The 21950-nt window shown below is 39.9% G+C and overlaps 2 protein-coding genes across 4 annotated transcripts; both read right to left on the reverse strand.

Annotated features, from left to right (window-relative positions):
* Positions 1-1156: 1156 nt before the first annotated feature.
* On the reverse strand, positions 1157-11050 carry LOC116043421 (cellular retinoic acid-binding protein 1). The gene is made up of 4 exons (XM_031290078.2): positions 10823-11050; positions 9007-9185; positions 8078-8191; positions 1157-1987 (listed from the first exon to the last, which is right to left on the reverse strand). The coding sequence occupies exons 1-4, from the start codon at positions 10890-10892 to the stop codon at positions 1937-1939; spliced, it is 414 nt and encodes a 137-aa protein (XP_031145938.1). The 5' UTR covers positions 10893-11050; the 3' UTR covers positions 1157-1936.
* Positions 11051-14941: 3891 nt separating this feature from the next.
* On the reverse strand, positions 14942-21604 carry LOC116043412 (solute carrier family 25 member 44-like). Of its 3 annotated transcripts, XM_031290057.2 has the most exons (5): positions 21354-21584; positions 20792-20874; positions 19425-20093; positions 19097-19224; positions 14942-17479 (listed from the first exon to the last, which is right to left on the reverse strand). In XM_031290057.2, the coding sequence occupies exons 2-5, from the start codon at positions 20871-20873 to the stop codon at positions 17288-17290; spliced, it is 1071 nt and encodes a 356-aa protein (XP_031145917.1). In that variant the 5' UTR covers position 20874; positions 21354-21584; the 3' UTR covers positions 14942-17287. The 3 variants fall into 3 exon arrangements, with proteins under 3 accessions (XP_031145917.1, XP_031145918.1, XP_031145919.1); XM_031290058.2 differs by lacking the exon at positions 20792-20874 and having other exon boundaries at positions 21354-21604; XM_031290059.2 differs by lacking the exon at positions 20792-20874 and having other exon boundaries at positions 19425-20089.
* Between the last annotated feature and the right edge of the window lie 346 nt (positions 21605-21950).

Consider the following 21950-nt stretch of genomic DNA (forward strand, 5'->3'; position numbering starts at 1 on the left):
CTTGTCTCAGAATCTCCATCATTATTCTATTAAATGCAGATTTTTACATGAGATAAATATACAGAGAAAACTGCATCTTCTCTTTGGAGCAATTCACAGTTGAAACACAAATAAAACTGGTTAAGCATTTCATAACTAAAACTAAACAATGAAATACGAGTTTTTTTGAGAACCACAACATCATTTTACAGAAAATAAAAAATAAAGAACACACCCTCACACATCTCTGGCCTCTGCCAGGTAGATGCTTGGCATCGGTACAATGCCAGCAGTGTGTATCAAGTACAACAATTTATGACCGCCCAAGCATTTTGTGTAAATATGTGTTTATATCAAGATTTCTTTTTTTTTTTTTTATCAGATGTCATTGATGTGTAGCGTACATTAAAACACACACAGTATCCGTCTTTAGCTAGAGGTTGCAGACAAAATGCTAAATTGTAACCTTTTTTTTTTTTAACCAAAGGATATTAGAGAGCTTTTTCGTTTTGTGGTTTGTAGAACGTGTTGTCCCTGAAGTCTTTGTTTAGTAGAAAAATGACGCGTTTCGACCCCTTTCTGCGCATTTCTTTGGCATTAGTATCACTCGTGGTTTTAAGATGATTGAATGTAGCTGAGCAGCAATTTCTCCTTTTTTGAAAGTACAGTATGTGTCCGTTTTTACTGAAATCTAAACAGTACTATCAACTTTTTCTTGTGTTTAAACGTTACCAAATGGTTAGAATCGGTATGACAGGTTCAGGGGTCTCGCAATGTGTCACCCTGTACAATAGTTGGTGTATTTTATTTTTTTTTATGCCCAGTGTTGGCGACAAACACTGACTGATGTATAGTAGGTCAATATGTGAACGTCAGCCTTGTGACTTGTGTACAGTTTAAAGATTAAGAAAACAAGCAAGCAATAATAATTCCTTTTGAGGCAGTTTATCAAAGCTATCAGTTTGTATTTCTTGCTGAAATACAAATGTGAATGTTGTATTCCCTTAAAAGAGGGATGTAAACTATGTAAGGATTTTTATTGCCTTTTCCCATCTGCAGTTTGTTTAATAAAACTGTAATTGGCCCTGTAGATATTGTAGGTAATGTAAGCTGGAGATGGGAAGATATCCATCACACTAAATGCGAGTATAAGCAAGAGGCTTTTCTTAACATTAACTTTAGGAGAACATTCAGATCTTTATTATCTTTTATTGTTTTTCACATATGGATCATAACATGAGCAGGATGGAAGCAAACACACCAAATGTTTAGGATAGAGGTGCAGATTGGCAAAAAGAAAAAGCTGCCTGACTACATTTCATGCTCCGTGTAAGGCACTGGTCGGTAACATAACCAGCTACAGACAATCTTGGAACAGTTTATTACTTGGGTTTTTATTTTTATATTTACTATGTTTAATATGGAATACCACAGGAAGTCCCGGGGAGATGATTGTACATAAAGACATTGTTTGTACCTTGTTTTAATGTGTCTATTCTCTTGACTTTTATGATGTTGTACATGAGTGTTAGTATGGTGTTCGGCATTAAACTATCCTTTAAATAGACAGAATGTCAGTTGACCACTTCCTTTTTTTATTTTCTGCCATCGTGTTTGTATCACACAGGCCACACCAGTCCGCACACTGACCAGCAACTTCTTCTACTACTTCTGCTGCTTCTTTGTCTATTCTACTGTGCCGAGATCTCAAGCATTAATTCAACAATATAACAAAAAGACATCATAATTTGATCGTTTAATTTCCAATTCTTGAAAAATAATATACAAAAAGGGAGAAAAGCAGTGATAGCCATCTGAAATTGTGATTTTCATGAAGATGCAAAAACATTGACTTAAAACAGGTTATTTGAGATGTTGATTTTTATGTGAAATTCTGCACTCTGACAGTTCAGAGACTGAAACATTATTTGTTGAAAATTGAAATTGGGTACTTCTGCTATGCTCGTACGTAGATCCGCGTGCACACCACATCATCGGCTCCAAAGGTCTGAAACGATTATGAAGGAGAAAAGAAATCTGGTTATCACTTTATTACTATATTGTTTGACTTTGAGAACACACACACACACACACACACAGGCACACACAGGCGCACAGAGCGAATTTCAGACTGGTCTCTGCTTCAATACAGGTCCATCAAAATCAAAACCCGTCTTTCATCTCTTCACCAGTACACCATGTTTTATTCAACCTTCTGCTATGAAAAATATAAAAATTAAAGTAAAAGTCCTGAATTCAAAATATTACTTAAGTAAAAGTAGAGAAGTATTGTCAGCAAAATGTACTCAAAGTATCAGAAGTTATAGTAAAAGTCAAAAATTATAATAGTTTTTAATGTTGTAGTCGATCAATGTGGAGCCAATTTTAGATCATTTGTGTACTACTGGGTAGATTAGTAGTAAAGAACTGAATCATGTCATATTAGCATGACATGTTTGTGTATGTATATATACACACACGTGTTGAATAAATGTAGAGTAGTATAGTATACTGTATAAGTATAAACTAGCATAACATGGAAATACTCAAGTAAAGAATAATGTCAAAATTGTACTTGAATAGATGTACTTCGTTACATTCCCCCACTGATACTAAATCTACTAGGGCTAGGACGATATGCTTTTGTTCTGATTCGATTCTTTCACGATACATGGGTGCAGATTCGATTTGTATTGCGAAATTCATTTATTGCGATTAGATAGTGTTGAGTATTGCGATTTTCTTTTCCTTCTGCAACAAAAACAAAAGTTGAATAATACACTTCTAGAGACAATATATCATGAGACATTTCTAAAAACTAATTGTTTTCCAAGAAGAATGCACATCACATCAGTCAGTCAGTCTGACATTTATATTATTTGTAAAGTACATCACATGTATTTTCTGCATTTTCTGCTTTCACTCTGTTTTGCTGGAAACATCAGTGGTATCGTATAAACAGAAAATACTAAGGTGAATCATTGGTAAACTAAAATATGTCGATTCTAGGGAAAAGAATCGATTTAAAAAAACATCACGATACATGCAATTTTTTTTTTTTTTTCCCCCCGCAGCCCTAAAATATATAAAACAATGTTATTGTCCCCCTTTTTTTAAAACGGTTTTCTGGAAAAGCCTTTTCAATCAGACAAAACTTGAGGAAAACCTGTGTATTACAGTAACATTTGTAAAAACAAATTGCAGTTGAAGTAAGTGTCCCTCTACGTGTTATTTTAAAGCTACTGGCATAATACACTCCAATGAAGTATTAACATGTCAGGTTTTCATGTATTGTATTCCCTAAATGTCTTCTTATAATACTATGTTAAAGTCCTCATGTTCTCTGCTGCTCTGTTACATTTCCACAACTAATTACCTACATGCAGGCTTATATCCTAATCTTTCTTTGACACGGCTGCCTGCTTAAAGAAACCGACGTGACAAAATCTGATATGAGAATGGGGAAGAAACATTGGATGCCCCGGGTTAGGGGGTGGATGTGTCTGAGTCCAAAGATTTATGGGAGTCCCAGGGGGGCGTAGCGTTATTGCCAACTGCAGCGCCACACACCATCATTACCTCAGGCCATGCAGTGTGGCGGGACCGGGGGAAGTAGGGCAGCACCGTGAAAAATGGAGCTGAGGCGACTCCCATCTGGCACGTGGCGCGATGCCGAGGGAGACATTAACTTGAGGTAACACCAGGGTCCATTAGCATTTCTCAACAGCATGATCAATGAGACCAATTAAAGCCCACAGGAGGACACGCACACAGATCTCTCCTACCCCCCCGCCCCCCTGGCTCCAGTCCCATCATAAAGTAGCCAGTGCAGGACTAATCTTTAAAAAAAATCTATATTTATTGGCTTGAAATGTAAAGGAAGTATATGAGGTTCCTTGCATGGACAAGTAAAAGAGTAGTTTTTCATCTTAGGCATTCATCCTCTTCCTCTTTTTACTGTAGACTCCAAATGATCTTTAAAGTACACCCGTGTTAGATCACAGTGAGTGCAGTGAGCCACCCCGTTGTCTTCATTAAGCCCCAAATCCATCCATCTCCCCCCTGAGAGCCTAATCTCATCTGCTGGCCACTGCTTTTATTCAACTATTTGCATTTTATTCAGTTTAAACTGAGAGATCGATCACATTCCTCTGTGAACAGAGAGGAGAGGGAACTCGTGTTAAGATGGGATGTGATTTGCAACTGGCCCTTCTGCAATAGAGGAAGCTCTAGTTTCAGGACTGCATTCCTAGGACCCTAGTCTTTCGGGTAGATGCTAGAATGTAATTATCCTACCTCTAACCCTAACCTTAACCCTTCATAGCTAGCTAGCTGCTAACTTAAGTGTTAATGCTTGTGCAGTATGCCAGTTTGGTTCGGTAACTGCAGTTGTAGAAATGTGGTTCTGGATCTGCAGCTTCCTCTATTGCAGGAACATAGTATAGAAATGATGTGACATGCTGAATAATAATAATAATTAAACTTTATAGGCTTTTAAAGGCTATTTCTTGCAGTAATTACATTGAATTTGGTATAGTTTGTCCTGTATTTTTCCTCATCAGTTGTCGTCCTCCCAGCAACAATATACAGTTTTTTAACAAAAGTATATTATATGCATAGATACCCATCTGTTTTTATAAAGGTTTCACAGTATTGTATGAATCCTCTTTTAACAAATCTTTGTTCATAATATTATAAAGAACTTCAATCCAAACTTTGTTAACAGAATTGTATATAAACTTTGAAACTAGTTATTTATTATTTAGATGTCTTGATAACTGAGACCATTGGTAAAATATTTGTGTGCATCTCCTCAGAGCCAGATATCTCTGCTTCAACATCATTCAAATCTTGAAATCGACACAATGCATTCATTGAGGTGTGGTATACGTTATGTTTAAAGGTGCTGTAGGTAGGATTGGGAAGATCCAAGACTTAGCCCAAAAAGTCACTTAGTCACTCCCCCCTTTCTGCTAAAGCCCAAAACGTTCTCCTAAGCCCCTCCCCCCACAAGGGAGAATGAATGCGTGTGCATGAGCAGTGATTGATACACAGTTAGACACCCCCCTGGCCCTGATTGGTCCATCTGAACAGGGAGCGGTGGATTTTTGCAAATCGCACTACAGGCTGTAGGTGGTGCCAGAGGACCCAGATTTTTTTTTTTTTTTGATTACCTGCTTCATGTAGTTCTACTCGAACATAGGGTCAGTTTCAGCAAATATGCCAGAAAGTTAGTTTTATAAGTCTTACCTACTGCACCTTTAAATCACAGAACAGCAGGACATATATCTGACCTCTCCTTCACTGGTGTCGCATTAAAACTTATGATCTTCCCTTTTGAAAAGTTTTCTTTTCTTCCAATGATTCAACCCCACATGCAGATCAGATTACAGCCTATCACTCCAAAATGGACAGACAAACGTCCACACCCTTATCTTGAATCAAAACAGCTTTGGTCCTGTTCAAAGTTTTAGTTCCCAGTTGGAAAACCTGCGTTCAGTCCAAATTACAGCCCCTCTCACATGTGTTTGTGATTGCCTCTCTGCAGAGGTGAGTCATAGTCAGTAAAGAGGAGATCTCCATCACAGCCAAACTGGACTCTGCTTTGTTGTCCATCTGGCCAATAAATCCAAACAGGCCCAGATGTTTGTCTTAGTGATCTCAAATTGCCAGGAACTGGAGGCTGAAGTGTTTCTGATGTATGCAAGGTCATGAAGTGCTGTCTAACAACAAACTCATGGCAGGGGAATTATATTTTATTCCTTTGAAATATAGATTAAGTTTCTCAGTGGGGCCCCTGAATATGTGTTGCTGCAAACTGTAACTAATAATTCACTTGCTTTTAGCCTTCTGTGCCTTTTTCTTCTCCTTTTTATTAATGTGGATCTTGCAGCCAATAGGGAAATCAGATCGACATGAAATGACAAAGAAAAACAAAACTCGCCTTAGCCGAGTCGTTCTTCTGGTCTAAATTTTAGAAAACCTTTCTTTTAATATGATTTTTTTATTGATGTCTTTCTTTCTTTTTCCTTGACATGAACAATGATGAAAATATAAAAGAATGCATCACGATAATGTGCTGTCTCACAGATGCAGCCATGTTTATCCACACCCTCATTTGGCAAAAAAAGAAAAGAAAAGAAAGAAATACAAGTAATAAATTGTATCTATGAATGGCTGTGGGAGTTCGGAACATTTCCGAGAAACTACGTAGTATTTTTTGGAAAAATATTGACCAGATCGTTTAACATTTTCACATCTGGTGTCACCACCCAGTCGTGGCCTCTCTTGACCATCTTTCTGCTTCTGCTGATGTATCCTTTATCGGTGGGAAATGCGCTTAAATTGCTTCTTTTTTTTTTAGAGTTAAGGCCCTGACACACCAACCCGATAAAGTCTGGCGAGGTCGCTGACTCGAGTCTGTTCGGTGTGTTCCGTGCTGTCGTCCGTCTGAGGGGCCATCGGCCTTCATTTTGGCCGACCTGACTTGCTGGGTCGGAGGGCGGGCAGTCGGACTCAGTGATCAATCTGATTGGTGGAGGGCTAACCCGGAAATGACGAGCGGGATGAGCGTGACGAACGCCTCTAAAAATCTGACGAAAATCTTTTAAACTGACCTTTGTCGATCTGAAATGAAGACAGATTCAGCAACTGCATGGCCTATTTCTCGCTTAAAATGTTTTCAGAAGCACGTTTCAGTGAACTATTTTCGTAAAATACGAGATCGTATTTCGAACAAGCCGCCATTACTATCGGCTGGAGAAGCCAGACCCACGTGACGCGTTCGTCATTTCCAGTTTTCGTTTTTTGTATTACGTCTCACGCAGACGCAGAACGTACGCTCAAGTCGGCGTTGCTTCGGTGTGTTCCAAGGCACTTTTTGGACCTCGGGGAGCCGACTGATCAGTCCGACTCCCTTTTCTGCCGACAGTCAGCCGTCGGGTTGGTGTGTCAGGGCCTTTAGATGAAAGGATCGATACGACTCTTGTGTCTGTACGGCAAATATTAAGTTGTATATCTTGCTTGTTTAATACGTGCAAAAACCTAAGTGTAGCCTAAGTGCAACTAACAATTGTTTTCATTATGATTAATCTACTCAATATTTTCTCGATTAATCAATTATTTTGGTGTATAAAATCCCTGGATAAGTCCCCAAAGTCAAAACTGGTGTCTTCAAATGTCATATTGTGAAGAAGAAAAAAAAGAAAAATTCACATTTGTGAAGCCACACTTGCTATTATTATGCTAAGCTAAGCTAACCGGCTGCTGGGTGTAGTTTCATATTAGGAGAAATAGCTCAACCTTCTCCTCTAACTCTTGCCAAAAAAAAGTGAGTATTTCGGAAGCGTATTTCCCAAAATATTAAACTAATATAGGCTACACCAGACTGAAAGAACAGGTGTTCTGACATAAATTGAGGACTGTCCCTTGAACCAATCCCTTGTTTTCTTATTGGCAGAAAGAAACGTAAAAACAGAAAATGGCCCCATGTGGTTAAAGACAGCGACCTCCAAATTTGACACCTCATCCCACTTTGCAAAACATATGTCCATTGATCTGCTGAGAGATTTTAGTTGAAAGTGGGAGTCATTGTGTAGACATCCGTCTTCAGGCTGATGGGACGAGAGCTTTTGGGAGCCGCAATTTTACAAAAGAAAACTTAGAGAAAACTTTGGTTACACTTTACTTGAAGGTATCTACGTAAGAGTGACATGACACTGTCATGGACGGGTCATAAACATTATAAACAAGTCATCAACGTTTATGACATAACGCTTCTTTTAGTAAGTGTCATTCGGTTTTTGTCATGACAAGTTAGGGTTAGAGTTCATGTTCATGTGTCATGACTCATGACAGTGTCATGTGTTCATGACAGTGTCATGTCACTCTTGTGTAGATACCTTCAAGTAAAGTGTTACCAAAACTTCTTACTTTTTTTCTAGAAAGAGAAACAAAAGGGATGATCCTGAAGAGACTCATGTGGATCATAAACGCTTTATACATTTGATTGATTTGAATCTACAGCTGCATGTAGCACTCTCTTACTTATTGATCACCATATTTCTAGTTATGGTAAAGTTGAATAAAAACTACTCACCAGTACGAGTTCGTCCCCGTTGAGTTCCCGGGTCCAGAAGGTCTTTGGGCCATTCCCGCTCAGTAGAGTCTGTTTGCAGTAAATCTTGTTTTCCGTTTCCCAAGTGGCCAAGCTCTGTAGAAAAGCAGCACTTTAATGATGTCCGCAGTAAAGCAAAGTGATAGATGAGAGATCGGGGCATTTTTTTTCTCACCATCAGTCTTCAAGGGGGGTTTTAGCTCGAAAAATTACACTTAAGATTTTTTTCAGTGCATTTTTTATCTACTTCCTTGCAGCCGGTTTCCCTTAATTTCAGTAAAATATGACACTTAAAGGGACACTCCACCAATTTACACATGAAGTTCAGTTTACTCGTCACAAGGAACATATGCTGCCTGTGTTGTGTGATCTTATCTGGGGCTCTGGAGAAACTTTTTTAAGTCTGAAAAAATAACCATTCCCTCTTTGCATTTACCAGGCAGATAGGGTCATTAGTATTGAATTGCATTATCAGAAATGTAGGATCTAATGGTTTTGGAAACTAGGGACTAAAAGTCGTGATGTCCTTTGATTTTAAGCCATTCTTTTTTCAATCTGTCTCTCACAACTCTCCCAATTTAATAAAATTGCAATGTTGGGTATTCCTTTAACCTGCACTTAGTCAAGTCTTGTTAGTTAATGCAGTTTTTTTTTTTTGACAAAGTCGCAATACCCCTGATAATAATTTGAATGTTTGGACAGTTTTTCAGAATACTTCCAGAGTGATGTGTTTATGTGCTAGTGGGAATCCTCAAGACTTAATGCAACAAGCTACAAAGTCATGTCATCCTTCTATAATGTAATTGTTTTACTCATTCATAGATGTCAGAAAGACAGTTGAATTGATAGAATGGAAAATCTCAGCTTGTTCTTGTGTATCACGTGCAGTTATCACTGTTTAGTTGGATTACCTTACACTTTCTGCCGTCTACCGTCTCCTCATTAAACTCCTCTCCAATGACGAAGTTGATCTCCGTGGTGCGGACTGTGGTAGAAGTCTTGATGTAGAAATGCTCGCCATTCTGTCTTATCTCCACATGTGGCTTGGATGCAGCTGCCACCGCTACCTTCCTCAGCATGGCATTCACACCTGAAAACACATACAAAGCTACCTGTGAGCCTACAGTATACATAAGGTCCCATGGCATGAAAATGTCACTTTATGAGTTTTTTTTTAACATTAATATGAGTTCCCCCAGCCTGCCTATGGTCCCCCAGTGGCTAGAAATGGTGATAGGTGTAAACCGAGCCCTGGGTATCCTGCTCTGCCTTTGAGAAAATGAAAGCTCAGATGGGCCGATCTGGAATCTTCCCTTTATGATGTCATAAGGGGAAAGGTTACCTCCCCTTTCTCTGCTTTACCCGCCCAGAGAATTTGGCCCGCCCATGAGAAAGAGAGAGACATCATGGCTTGCAAACAAGCGAAGCATGGCAGTTGGTAAAGGCCACACCCCCCTCCACCTTGCCCCCCCTCTCTCCTCCTCAATAGCATTTAAAGCTACAGACACAGAAATGGCACATCCTAAGGAACGCTCATTGTGGGACTGGCTCTAGTGGCTGTAATTCTGCACCAAGGCTGAATTTCAGGAAAGAGACTTCAGATACAGTATTAGGGGACCACTAAGGCCTATATAAAAGCATCCACAAAGCAGCATGTCATAGGACCTTTAATAGAAATATCAAGTAGGGCTGATTAGTCTGTAACCTATAATGCTGATGTACAAAACAACTTTGTTCCCATCAATTGCCACTCAGTATTAGATCTACTTTCATCCATATTTTATCATCTTGACATTGCGTTGTGTCACCTCACATTTTTTCTGTCTGCCTCTGACGCCAAAAAGGTTCTAAGAAAAAAAATTGGTGTTTCTGTTTCAGACATGAAACTTGGCTTATTTACAAGAGGAACTAAAAAATGTAGAGTTATGTATCTCAGACAGTAAAAACATATCATGTTTTAGATGTCAGGAGAAGATTTTAAAGTATGAAGCCGTTGGTTTTCATATTAAAAAAAAAAGGAAATCTAGAGAAAAGGATCCTCTAGCGGCTGTAACTGAGATTGTTATCAGCAGATGTTGCATATGGAGGCTGCAGTGACAAGGTGGTGAGGGGGAGGAATGCTGCTTTGTTTAGCTCTCCTGTAGATCATGATAGATTCTATCCTCCAAATGAGTGGAAAAGCTATTAACCCTTTCTGTCACAGTTACAGTGCAAACATTCACATGAGAGAACGCTTCAGTCTGTTTTCCATCCACCCTCTTTAAGTCCATCCCATAAACGCAGCAACAATACACAGGTTTGTCGTCTCGTCCTGTAGTTAAAACCAGTTGTAGTCCACTTTGGAACAAGCAGCTTTGATTTTGAATTTGTCCTCTGCAACCATACTTCCATATAAGAATTTTTTTTTTAAAACCTGTGCTATTATGAAGCCAAAATGAGAGACATTGGATTGGTGGAAACATAGTGGAAAAGACCAGCTTTAATTGTCTTTTTTTTCTTTCGTGAATTTATCCAATGTTTGTCTGTTTCCACCATCTGAGATGCTTACAATCTATGTATAATTTGTACTTCAAGTGTACACATTTTAGTGTCTTTTTCATTTTTGTTTTACATTTGGTTGTCTACAGATAATATACCACTTTCATGTTCAGTCACTGGATGATAAAAAAAAACAAACTAAAACGCATTAAACATTCATAGGGAAAAAAAAGAGTAAATTGTCCTCACCCAGGGTTTTGAGCAAATCTTCGAAATTCTCGCTGCTTTTCATTTTCCATGTCCCTGCAAAATTGGGCATTTTTCTTGTGGGGTTTTCAACGTGTGTCAGCCTTTCGTCTCCTGTCGTCTGTCTCCTCCTTTCTCTTTTCTTCAGGCTCTTTCTCTCCCCTCTCTCTCTCTCTCCTCCCTGTGTGCATGATCCCACACAGCAGACCAAACCCACTCTACCTCAGCCTCCTCTCCCACACATTAATCTCACACACACACACACACACACACACACACACACACACACACACACAGTTAATGGTTTATTCTCATTAGAGACTTTTAACGACGGTGCTGAATTATGGTTCCGTTGGATGGTCTTAATGTCTCATCTCATCTGATCTGACTGACATTTAGTGGAACTTAATGGTTGGCAACTACTTTTCCTTGTATATGGAGAGTTTATGACAAGAAAAAAAAAAGACAAAACATATTCTCACTTCCACTAGATACCTCCCAATTATATCTAGTTATGCATATCATTTAGGTTTTATTTGCCCAGGATTTGAAATATCCGTCTCTTGAGTTTTCTGCCTCCAACCCCAGTACTGTCTGTGGTGCTCAATAAAAAATTCAACAGCAACTTATTTTTTTTCCTCCAGAAAAAGTGTTGGAGAAAATCCACATACCTTGTTTTCATAGGAATGATTTTGTTGGTAGAAAGAACAATAAAAAACTGACCACAGTGCCAATGGGGACAGTGTGCTGCAGATGTTTTTAGTCATTTTTTAACTGGTTTGAGCACCAGAAACAAAATTCCATTCACCCCCACTGTAGGAGGTACACACAGATATACTGCACAGTACAGTTCTGTGTAACAATGTATTTAAAGTTCAGCTGAAGCTAAAGGATAATACAGCTTCTTTGGGACAAATTTCTCTCTGGAGAGGAGGAACAATTGCAGCAACCATAAATTCAATGTACATATGTGAGTATTGTTTAAAGACATAGTTGGAATAATGTGAAGCTGTTCTTAAAAGATGACATTTTTGTATTTGTGCAGTGAATCCATTCTCGTCATTTTCACTAATATTGAAGACATAGATAGTGAAAGCTCCTTTCTAAAACTTCTTTGTTCTTTTGCTGGTTTTCTACTCTCAAAATTTTGGCTAAAGCTGCAAAGAAGATTACACAACACCGTCTTTTCAATGCAATCCTTATGTCGATCCTTTGTATCCCACCTTTTATCCTACGCACGCACACACACACACACACACACACACACACACACACACACACACACACACACACGCACACACACACGCACGCGCACGCGCACGCCCATCTACCACCATCACATCCCATGAGAATGGGAGGCCCTTCCTCTAACCCCGGCCAAGTCAGATTTGTTTCCTCTCTGACAGCCCCTCATCACTCTTTTTGACAAAGTGCCTTCCAGACACCACTTGATAATTAATGTATAGAGCAGAGCAGGGAATACTCCGTCATCCCACCATGAAGTGTCAGCTTTAATAGGCCTTCTTGTTTGTTTCATTTATCAGTAGATTTGTCTGTTGGTCTCTGGGTGGTTTTATTTGAAAAAAGGGAAAGTGAGGGAAAAGTTTGAGGATTTGTGACAAGCATGGAGGGGTAAACGTGAGATGTGAGAGAGCGTTGTCTGCTGCCATCTATCGCATGTTTATGGAAAATAGGACTTTTAGTATTTGTGTCAGTTTCTTCTGGTATTTTTATGGTTTTAAAAGGTTTAATTGGACTTAAAATGTATGTTAATGTATGAGTTAACCCTGTCTTATGGACAAAACGATCATAAAAATCACAGGATTTAAAACGCTTTGCCTCAGGAAATCCTTTCATCTCATTACCTGACATAATGACATAGGACCATTAGTGTCAGAATGTCACCTTCAATAAGACGTATAGACGCCCCACAGTTATGAGAACATCAAGGAAACACATTAACTTTTGCCATTTTCTCCTCCCAGAGCTTCATTTTTTTTGTTTTTTTAAAAGGAAAAACATACATACTACATGGCCTGTAAAATGTATCACACATCAAAATATCACAGCAAACTACACCTAAGACAAATGGAAAATAACAGAGGTAGAGCGTTATATAGTTTATATTCTACATTATATACTGTATGTAGCAAATAGTACATCATATTGTAAAGATTAAATAATAACAAATTATGCAAGTCATATAGTACATCACAATATATATATTTATATTAAATGGAATGAGGTAACTGTAACAAAGAGCCCCTATATTTCCATGTAGATATCTTGCCTATCCATCAGTTTATAACATAATCTTTCATAGCAGGACATTTGGGCTATTTCGTTCATCCATTCCTTCACTGATATATCTCCTTTAGTTTTCCAGTGTCGCAGCACTATCCTACATCCAGCAATAAGTGCTATTCTCCATCGGGATTTAGACCACTTCCCTTGGGCAACACGCCTAATAAGCAAAGCATTGGTCCTCCCAGAGCTTCTAAACTGCACAATGAACTCCCTGAGGAACGCACAGTATTGACATGTTTTTCAAAATGTTAGTTCACACAAAGCCTCTTCCTACATACATGGTGCTAAACTTGAATATAATGTTCTTATGTCATTTTTGTGCATCAAGAATTCTGCAGAAACATTATCCCCCTGATCGCTTTTTATATTTTTAATTTGGTCCAATATTTATTTATATTATGTACTTTGCCTGCAGTGATTCACAGCATCACACATTTTAAAAGTTCTCTCATTATTTTTTTTCATGTCTAATCAGCGTTAGCTGTCTGTCGGATTAGTTTATCACACACATATGCTCGTTATTAACTTAGCTCTGGGGAGCTTATTCCCCAGTGTCCTTATGTTTTTTTTTTTGCCCAGCATGTTTCCTTGGATTAGGGTGGCTGGCCTCTGTAGGACTTATTTTATTTCTTTGTTCCAACTTCCACGTGGTTTATAGCCTACGTTAGTCATGAATAAATGATGTTAAAAAATGTATAAATTACTCATTCTTGACGAAAGACAAAAGAGCTGTGTGCGTGCGGCGCAGTCTCTTTTTTCTTTCTCTCCCTTTTCTGCCGAGTGGTGCGTGTGCCCGCTCGCGGTGTGAAGCGCGTGTCCGCGCTATTCTCCGACATGCACTCTAATCACTGCTGATAGACGGCCTTTTGTACAGTCGGGCTATAAACGGGTTCGGGCTTTTAAAAAGCTGTCAATCAAAATGTACTTGTCGGACTCGGTCCTTTTCGGGCCTAACTTTTAAGGCCCGATTACAGCTCTACTTGCTACGTCCTGTAATGCACTGCTATGCCATGAACTACTACAACTACTATTTCTAGTCGTTGTTCCATTATCTTTATTGTGACTATTATTGCCACTGTTCATCACACCCCCAACTGGCACCGCCAGACACCGCCTACCAAGAGCCTGGGTCTGTCCGAGGTTTCTCCCTAAAAGGGAGTTTTTGCTTGCTCTTGGGGGAATTACTGGAATTGTTGGGTCTTTGTAAATTGTGTGGTCTAGACCTACTTTATCTGTAAAGTGTCCTGAGATAACTCTTGATAACTATGATTTGATACTATAAACAAAATTGAATTGAATATCAATATCGGCATGTCCTGTACATTGGCTAATAATTAAGAAGAAATTGCCATAGATACGAGGAACAGCTTACCCATGACAGTCTGTCCACCAGAGAGGGATGCCAAGTTTAATTTTCAACAGGATAAGTCTCATTCAGCACATTTACTGGTTAATTATTATTTTTTTTTACTAAACCCAATTTAAGGGCTCCTTCTCAAATATGTTTGTCTATGGTATGTGTTCATGTTAAAAAAAAAATAATTGTTTAACACTGAAACATCTATATATATATCAGCTTCAGAAATGTATTGGTCAGTCTAAAATGAAATAAACATTTTCTCGTGTCAAAACTCAAATGTCAGTTTTGACATTCAGAAAATGACCCAAGATACGGCTTGATGATGAGACATCTGCTGATCAAATTAATTTCATTCTTTAAAATTTCAAAGCCAACAATGAAAAATATGAATTGGAAAAAAAAAGCAGCATTGATTTAATGGTTGGAAAGCAGTAAAAGCACAAACTGACATTTTATTAAGCAGCCGTGATGTTTTATTTACCAGCTAGATAAACCAAGACACAGTGAAACGACGCGTGATGTGAAAAGGTATTCTGTACGTGAGCAGACTTCTGATTCACAACACTACATCTCTGAGAACATAATCACACTTTGAATTATTGAAAGTTGTGCAAAGAAAATGAAAATTCCACACTGTATTCTGGATGATTGCCCTGAAGACATGTGAATGAATCTACCATGTATTCCAGTGTTCATCAGGTGTCAATGTAAGTTTATAACACATCTTGGCGTGGCCTGAGCAGATTTATGTATTACTTCAGAAAACTTTATGGGACGTTGTGGCTTCATTTCAACAAACTCTGATTTAGGAACTTGCCTTCAATCAAACTAACACAGCTCATTACCATTCTCCTTTCTCTGTAATAGAAATATCCACAGTGACATTTTATCTTCCCCTTTTCTAAAATGCCATTTGAAAAAAAATTAAATATACAAAAGCAACAAACTAAATGAGCCACAACACTCATCCTAAACATGTTTAAAATAAACAATGACATTTTGAAGTTGGGACACTTCTGTGGTCATAATCCCCAAAAATGTGACGAAAATAAATTGGGTATAAAGCATTCCTTTAAGACATGTTATTCACACAGTTTACCAGAAATATACAATTACATTTTGTGCTGAAAAGGATAAAACATTTACATTATTGCACTCAAACGTCTACGAACGTCACAAGAGGGAAACAGCATTAGTTCTGCTTACTGTCCTTCAATCTTTCTTGCCTCACTTTTTAAATGAAATCCTTCCATTATGCTCAACTTCCAAGTTACTAGTACACCAAATCAGGCACATAATAACCAGTTTGATCACTGCAATATGCCCTACGATGCTAGAGAGACAACACGCTAGCATGTTACAAAAATGCTGATAAAATATTGTACTGCACGTATAGTTTTGCATGGAATTTGTCAACTCATTTTGACTCCGTTTGTGCAGCAAACAAGACAACTGTAAATTAAACACACCAACAACAAAGAGGCTGCCATGATATATAGATTCTAATACCTACTGTTCTTCTTACACACATTCCACAAAACAAAAAGCAGATTGTCTTGATTACACTATGAAGGCAGCAATTGTAAAAGGCCAAAAGAAAGGAACTACACAGAGAAGCCAGTTTAGCAAGCAGAAGGAAACACGCGCTTTGGAAAAATGTGTTTACTGTGGATGTGAATGTGTCATCAGAAGTTAATATGACCTTTCTCTGAACCCTGATCAAAACCAGTTTCTTTTTTCATGTGGACCCAACAGTGTTTGGCTTTGGGATAGCACAAACACAGTAACCATTTGGCAAGCAATCAATTCCACTTGTCTCCACTGCAAAGATGCTTGAACATGTTTGTAGAGCGTGTAAAAATGAGTCGTTGCAAGGTTGCGTTGATTTGTCCGCATCTTCCAGTGTTTAAACATTTTAGTCACCACTTTCGATTGAACTGTAAAAAAACATGCCAACGAAAACCTTTCCATTCCATTCATTTTGAATGGGGGTAGTGAGTTTAGGCTGCGGCGGCTTGCGGCGAAAAGTTAGAGACCTATTAAATTCATGGAGAAACGCAACCCGACGTCATCATGCTGTGGCCAATCACGTAACCAGGTATCAGACAGGCCAGTCCGTTTTGAGGCGGTGTGAGAAACGCCCGTACAGTAAACCTCACTGCCTCTATCATGGGCAACAAGAACGTTTTTAAAAAAAAAAACTACGAGGGGCACGTAGGTAGCTTACCTGGTAGAGAGGGCGCCCACATATAGAGGTTTACTCCTCAATGTAGCGGCCGCGGGTTCCAACCTACGGCCCATTGCTGCGTGTCATTCCCCCTCTCTCTCCCCTTTCAAGTCTAAGCTGTCCTATACATATAAAGGCCTAAAACGCCCCAAAAAAATCATCTTTAAACTACGAGGGGTAAAAACGGAACACAATCCTTTAACTGCCCAGGAGTTTGTGCAACAGCAGACTGCACAAAGCACAGTCCCTTTGTCTCTTTTCTCTCTCTTTCTCCTGCAGAGAATCTCCGGACCGTCTGATCTAGAGTGAACGAAAGCAGCGATATAAACGGGGAACCTGGGTCTGGTGTGAATGTTGATGTCCAGGTATTTAATCGGAAACTAATATGTTGGTATGGACACGTTCACTGTCTTATACACATGGCAATGCGTGTTTGAAGTGGCTTGATTCAATTTGGTTTCCCACGTTTGTTATTTAAAACAAACTTTTCTTTCATTCAGTGTTTTCACAGGAAGTCTAACGTAGGAAAAAAAAAAATGGCACGTGGTCCGTATATTGTCTGTCCAGGTATCTTCTACCAGTGTCTCGAGTCCACCAGCTCCGGTCGCAAACTCAGTTTTTTTAGCGTCTCATAGCCGACCACCATGACGAGGGCAGTGGGTGTGGATGAGATGATGCGTGCCGACAGTCCTTTGGTCAATCCCCAGCCGCCCTCCTCTTTGATTAGCTGCCTGAACGTCTCGATGACTGAAGACCTCCCTTCAACCTAAACAAGACGCACACAGTACACGTTGTGTTGTCATTTGAAACCACAAACTACAATCACGAATTGGCCTATGGCTGGATGATGTATTTTGAAACATTTTTGATTAATTCAGATTTTAGTTTTTGCATGATATGTGAAATGTCTACATTGGATGAAAATGTTACATATTACAACATGCACCATTGGTTATTTTCAGTCAAACAGTAACGTAGATTAAAGCGGTCTTGGATCACACACATCTTGCTGTATTTTGCAGGAAAAAAATAATAGTGAATCATACCCAAGCTTGGATATATGTTTTATATGTTTTGGCCATGTCACCCATCACTAACTAAACCTAAACGGCGCTGACGCACCGAGCCGATAATCGGCCGTCGGACAGTCTGGCGAGGTCAGTGACTCGAGTCTGTTCGGTGTGTTCCGTGCCGTCGTTCGTCCGAGGGGCCGTCGGCCTTCATTTTGGCCGATTTGACATGTATAATCGGCGGGGCGGGCGCTGCCGGCAGTCGGACTCAAATGACCCATCTGATTGGTAGAGTGCTAACCTGGAAACGGGGAGCGGGATGAGCGTGACTACAGTCTCTCAAAATCTGATGAAAATCTTTTAAACTGACCTTTGTCGATCTGAAATGAAAACAGATTCAGCAACTGCATGGCCTATTTCTCGCTTAAAGGAACACGCCGACTTATTGGGAATTTAGCTTATTCACCGTAACCCCGGAACTATATTCTCAGACAGGTTTGCTGCAAAGCAAATCACTCCGCCCAAGTAGCAGAAGTAGCAGTGCTTCGCCTTCTAAGAATATAGTTCCCGGTTTGTTTACAGTTAGAAGATGGCTGTGTCTCATGTTACACATGTTGTTTCTTGTACACGCTGTGACTCTACAAATCACAACATGTAAATAGGAACATGTTGGCGTTATTTTGACACTTATTCGGAGCAGTAGGATTGCTGGAACCATTCACCTGCATGTTCTGTGCTGGCCTGCTGCCGCTGGAGCCGTCAGACAGCGTTACAGCACGCACGGAGATGAGAAGAGTATGTATCGACTTGTCTAACTCTGGGGGTTACGGTGAATAAGCTAAATTCCCAATAAGTCGGCGTGTTCCTTTAAAATGTTTTCAGAAACACATTTCGGTGAACTATTAACTATAAGCCGCTATGACAGTCTGTCTTTGAATTTCTGGAGAAACCAGACCCACGTGACGCGTTCGTCCAATCAGCCGCCGGTTTTCATTTTTGAGCGACAGTACAGATTAGCGCCGCCTGCTGTTATGGAGACGTAATACATCTCGTCGCTTTGGTGTGTTCCGAGGCACTTTTTTGACCAACTCTGGGACACTGACCAACTGCCTTTTCCGCCCGAGGGTCGGCCGTCTGGTCAGTGTGTCTGCAGCTTAATGGACTGTGCATTTTAGGGCACTTTTCTGCCTGTTTTTTTCTGCCAACGTTTTGATGCTTTGAGCAACTACATGCCATTGATCTCTAAGCTACTGGTATATGTCAAACATTAGAAAATCAAACAAAAACTATCTGGCTTTTACTGAGCTGTGAAATCAGTCATTTAACATAGCAGCCCCAATCTCTGCCTGATAGATGCACAGTAAATGAGTTACCTGCACTCTGGCTCGGACCACATCCATTGGGTTGGTGACAGTTGAGGCAGTAGCGGCAGCTAGAGGTCCAGCCATGGCTTGTAGAATCAGATGAGGGCAGTCACTGGGAGCCAGTTGAGAAAGTTGCTCTGTAGAACATTACACATAGTATACGGATACTTGATTAACCACACGGCAAGGACTGGTGTATTCATTCTCACAGTACAGATGTATAAATGCACTGGGAACATAGACATCCACAGATAAGACATGGCACAAGCTTAAGGTCTTTAAAAGGATGGGCAATTAGTGCCGAGCTTTCTTTTTTTCTTTTAATTAGAAAACTTACCAGCATAAAAATGATAAAAAGGCCACCAGACAGCACTGTTTGGGATATATGTGAGTAAAGAAGCCACATATCCCCTGTAGAAGCCCCGGAAACCATCAGCAGCAAAAATCTGACCCATAATGTTTCTGGTTTGGCCAAACACTTTTTTGGGCTTTCCAGTCTCTGTGTTAGAATTGAGTCTAAAGCGGGTGAGGTGCTCCCCTTGGCCCTGCATCATTAGCTGCTGAGAGACAACATCTATAGGAACAGTGATGCTCTGAGCAACCAGGGAGGCCATGCCACCCGCCACCAGTGACTTGACCGTATTGTCCTCAGAATACTGGGAGACATACTTCCTCACCAGCTCGTAGGTGGTTATGTAAGCCTGGCCTGAGATGAGTGTGAGGGTGTTGACCATAAAGCCGCGATAAAGGCCTTGAACGCCCTCCGCCCGCAGAATCTTGAAGAAGGCGTCAAAGGTGCCGCTGTAGAGCGATTTGCCCCTCTGCACCTGCAGCCGAGTGCGAATGAGCGTGGCCGGGTAGACGGTGGCCCGGATGGTCATTGTCATGAACACCCCGAAAGAGTAGAACTTCCTTTTGTCGAGGTCCTCCCACTCGATGATCTGGATGTTCCTTTTCTGCTGCATCCTGCCAGCTGTAGGTGACCCCTCATCAGACTGATTCCTGCCTGACAGCATAAATAGCATATTAGATAACTTACATATTGGATGGTGGCTTCATTGTATTAATGCAAAGAATCCTACAACAAATCCAATATTGTCATTTCTCATTGATTTGCAACTCTGCCCACAATGACCTTATATGGAAATGATAATTACTAGTATAAAAAGGTATCAAAAAAACCTATGACACATGACACATTTACATTGTCTTACTGTATACATCACCATATCGCTTAATATCTTAAATAAAAACCTAGAAGGGCTCTCAGAGAGCACAGACCTCCGCCAGGACATCTCACTATGTCAATGCTGTGTGCATTTTCGCAGTCTCGATCTAACTTTTCCGATTACACTGACAGCACTTGAATGCAGCACAAATGCCCTATCTCGCAAGAGAAAAATAATTCGTGTATCCGCCCCGTTATTCGGATCCGCTTCAAAATGTAACGTTAATGGATTCTTCCGTGGGCCATGCTACACCTTTCAACAAAGTGTCATGTAAATCGGTACATTTTTCCGTAATCCTGCTGACAGACAAACAAAAAGACAAACCGAGTCGGAGGTAACGTTAACGTCAAAAGCCCTAATTGTAACCATCGGTTACTAATAACAACATAGCTGTAGGTCATTCTGTAATTACTAACGTTAACCCCCAAATAATATGTGAAATCAACCCTGTGATGTATCCAAATAACGAGAGCACCTGTCATTTTTATCCATCCCTGATCCGCCTTTGCTGATCCTTGAGTGTGAATGATCTCGTTATCCGAGAGTTCAAAGGTCATTCTGCAAAACAACACGCTAAAAATACGTTGATCTTAGGCATGGATCAGCTTTGGCATGTCGGTGTTATGACTGTGTTCGTATAAATATCACTTCTCTGGTCACCCAGTAGCTAAACACCATTACAACTACACCAGTTTGTACTGTATATAAAGATACAGTCTATGGTTTGTACTTGACCCTAGTGACAACATCACCGGCCGGCCGGCCAGAGGACACCGTGTCCCAGAGCTGGTGTGAAGCCAAATGAGAGCTAGCTACGGAAGCAGCAGCAGTCGTGTTAGTAAACGTTAATAACACGTAACGTTATAAAACCAACAAAGTAAGTCAAACAAACAATGACAACACCGGGTGTTAAATAAAACGTGCCTGTCCTCACCTGCTGGACATGCTAGTGTGGTTTAAGCTTGTGTTAGCTAACGTTGAGCTAGGCCTGAGTTATGTACCTAGCGCTAGCATTGGCATAATTTGCATGCACTTACCTCTTTAGACAGATGTGTATTACAATGTCATGACAATGTCGGTTAGACTTTAAATAGCACGGCACCGGTCAAAAAATATGCAATTCCGCGTATCGTCATTCAGTTGCTTAAATATATTATAACGACGTAAATACTTAGCTAGCTACCTCCTAGCGAGTCAGCTAGCTAACTTGCTTCCCATTCACATTCAAACGGCATGTAGCTGAAACAACCAATGACCGACACAGCAGAGCTTCTTCTAATTTTACACGTCATGATGCATTCAGTTATTTCATTACCGCCGTCTACCAGGCCTGGAGGGGAACCCCCACGTCTCACACCCATCATATAGCTAACCGTTCTCTTAATACACCCATCATATAACTAGTGTAGTGGTGGAAAGGTACGTATACTTTACTTGAGTATTTCCACTTTAACTTTATACTACTCCACTACACTTTGAAGGCAAATATTGTACTTTTTAACTCCACTACATTTATTTGACAATATTAGTTTTAGATTATAATACAAAATGTAATAAATGAATAAATGATGATGTATTATTATCAGGGTACAAAATAAGCACCATCCACAAGCCAAATACTGGTAAAATATGCA

Source organism: Sander lucioperca, chromosome 3, assembly GCF_008315115.2.
Source record: "Sander lucioperca isolate FBNREF2018 chromosome 3, SLUC_FBN_1.2, whole genome shotgun sequence".
NCBI lineage: Eukaryota > Metazoa > Chordata > Actinopteri > Perciformes > Percidae > Sander > Sander lucioperca.

Bases quoted from the DNA above. Each gene is read 5' to 3' on its own strand.
- LOC116043421 (XM_031290078.2), bottom strand. From the start codon at position 10,892: ATGCCCAATTTTGCAGGGACATGGAAAATGAAAAGCAGCGAGAATTTC. The intron at 8,192-9,006 runs GTAATCCAACTA...GCTTTTCTACAG, and splicing joins TAGACGGCAGAAAGTGTAAG to AGCTTGGCCACTTGGGAAAC. The intron at 1,988-8,077 runs GTGAGTAGTTTT...TAATCGTTTCAG, and splicing joins ACGGGGACGAACTCGTACTG to ACCTTTGGAGCCGATGATGT.
- LOC116043412 (XM_031290057.2), bottom strand. From the start codon at position 20,873: ATGACCTTTGAACTCTCGGATAACGAGATCATTCACACTCAAGGATCA. The intron at 20,094-20,791 runs GTGCTCTCGTTA...TTATGCTGTCAG, and splicing joins GGGATGGATAAAAATGACAG to GCAGGAATCAGTCTGATGAG. The intron at 19,225-19,424 runs GTAAGTTTTCTA...AATGTTCTACAG, and splicing joins TTTTTATCATTTTTATGCTG to AGCAACTTTCTCAACTGGCT.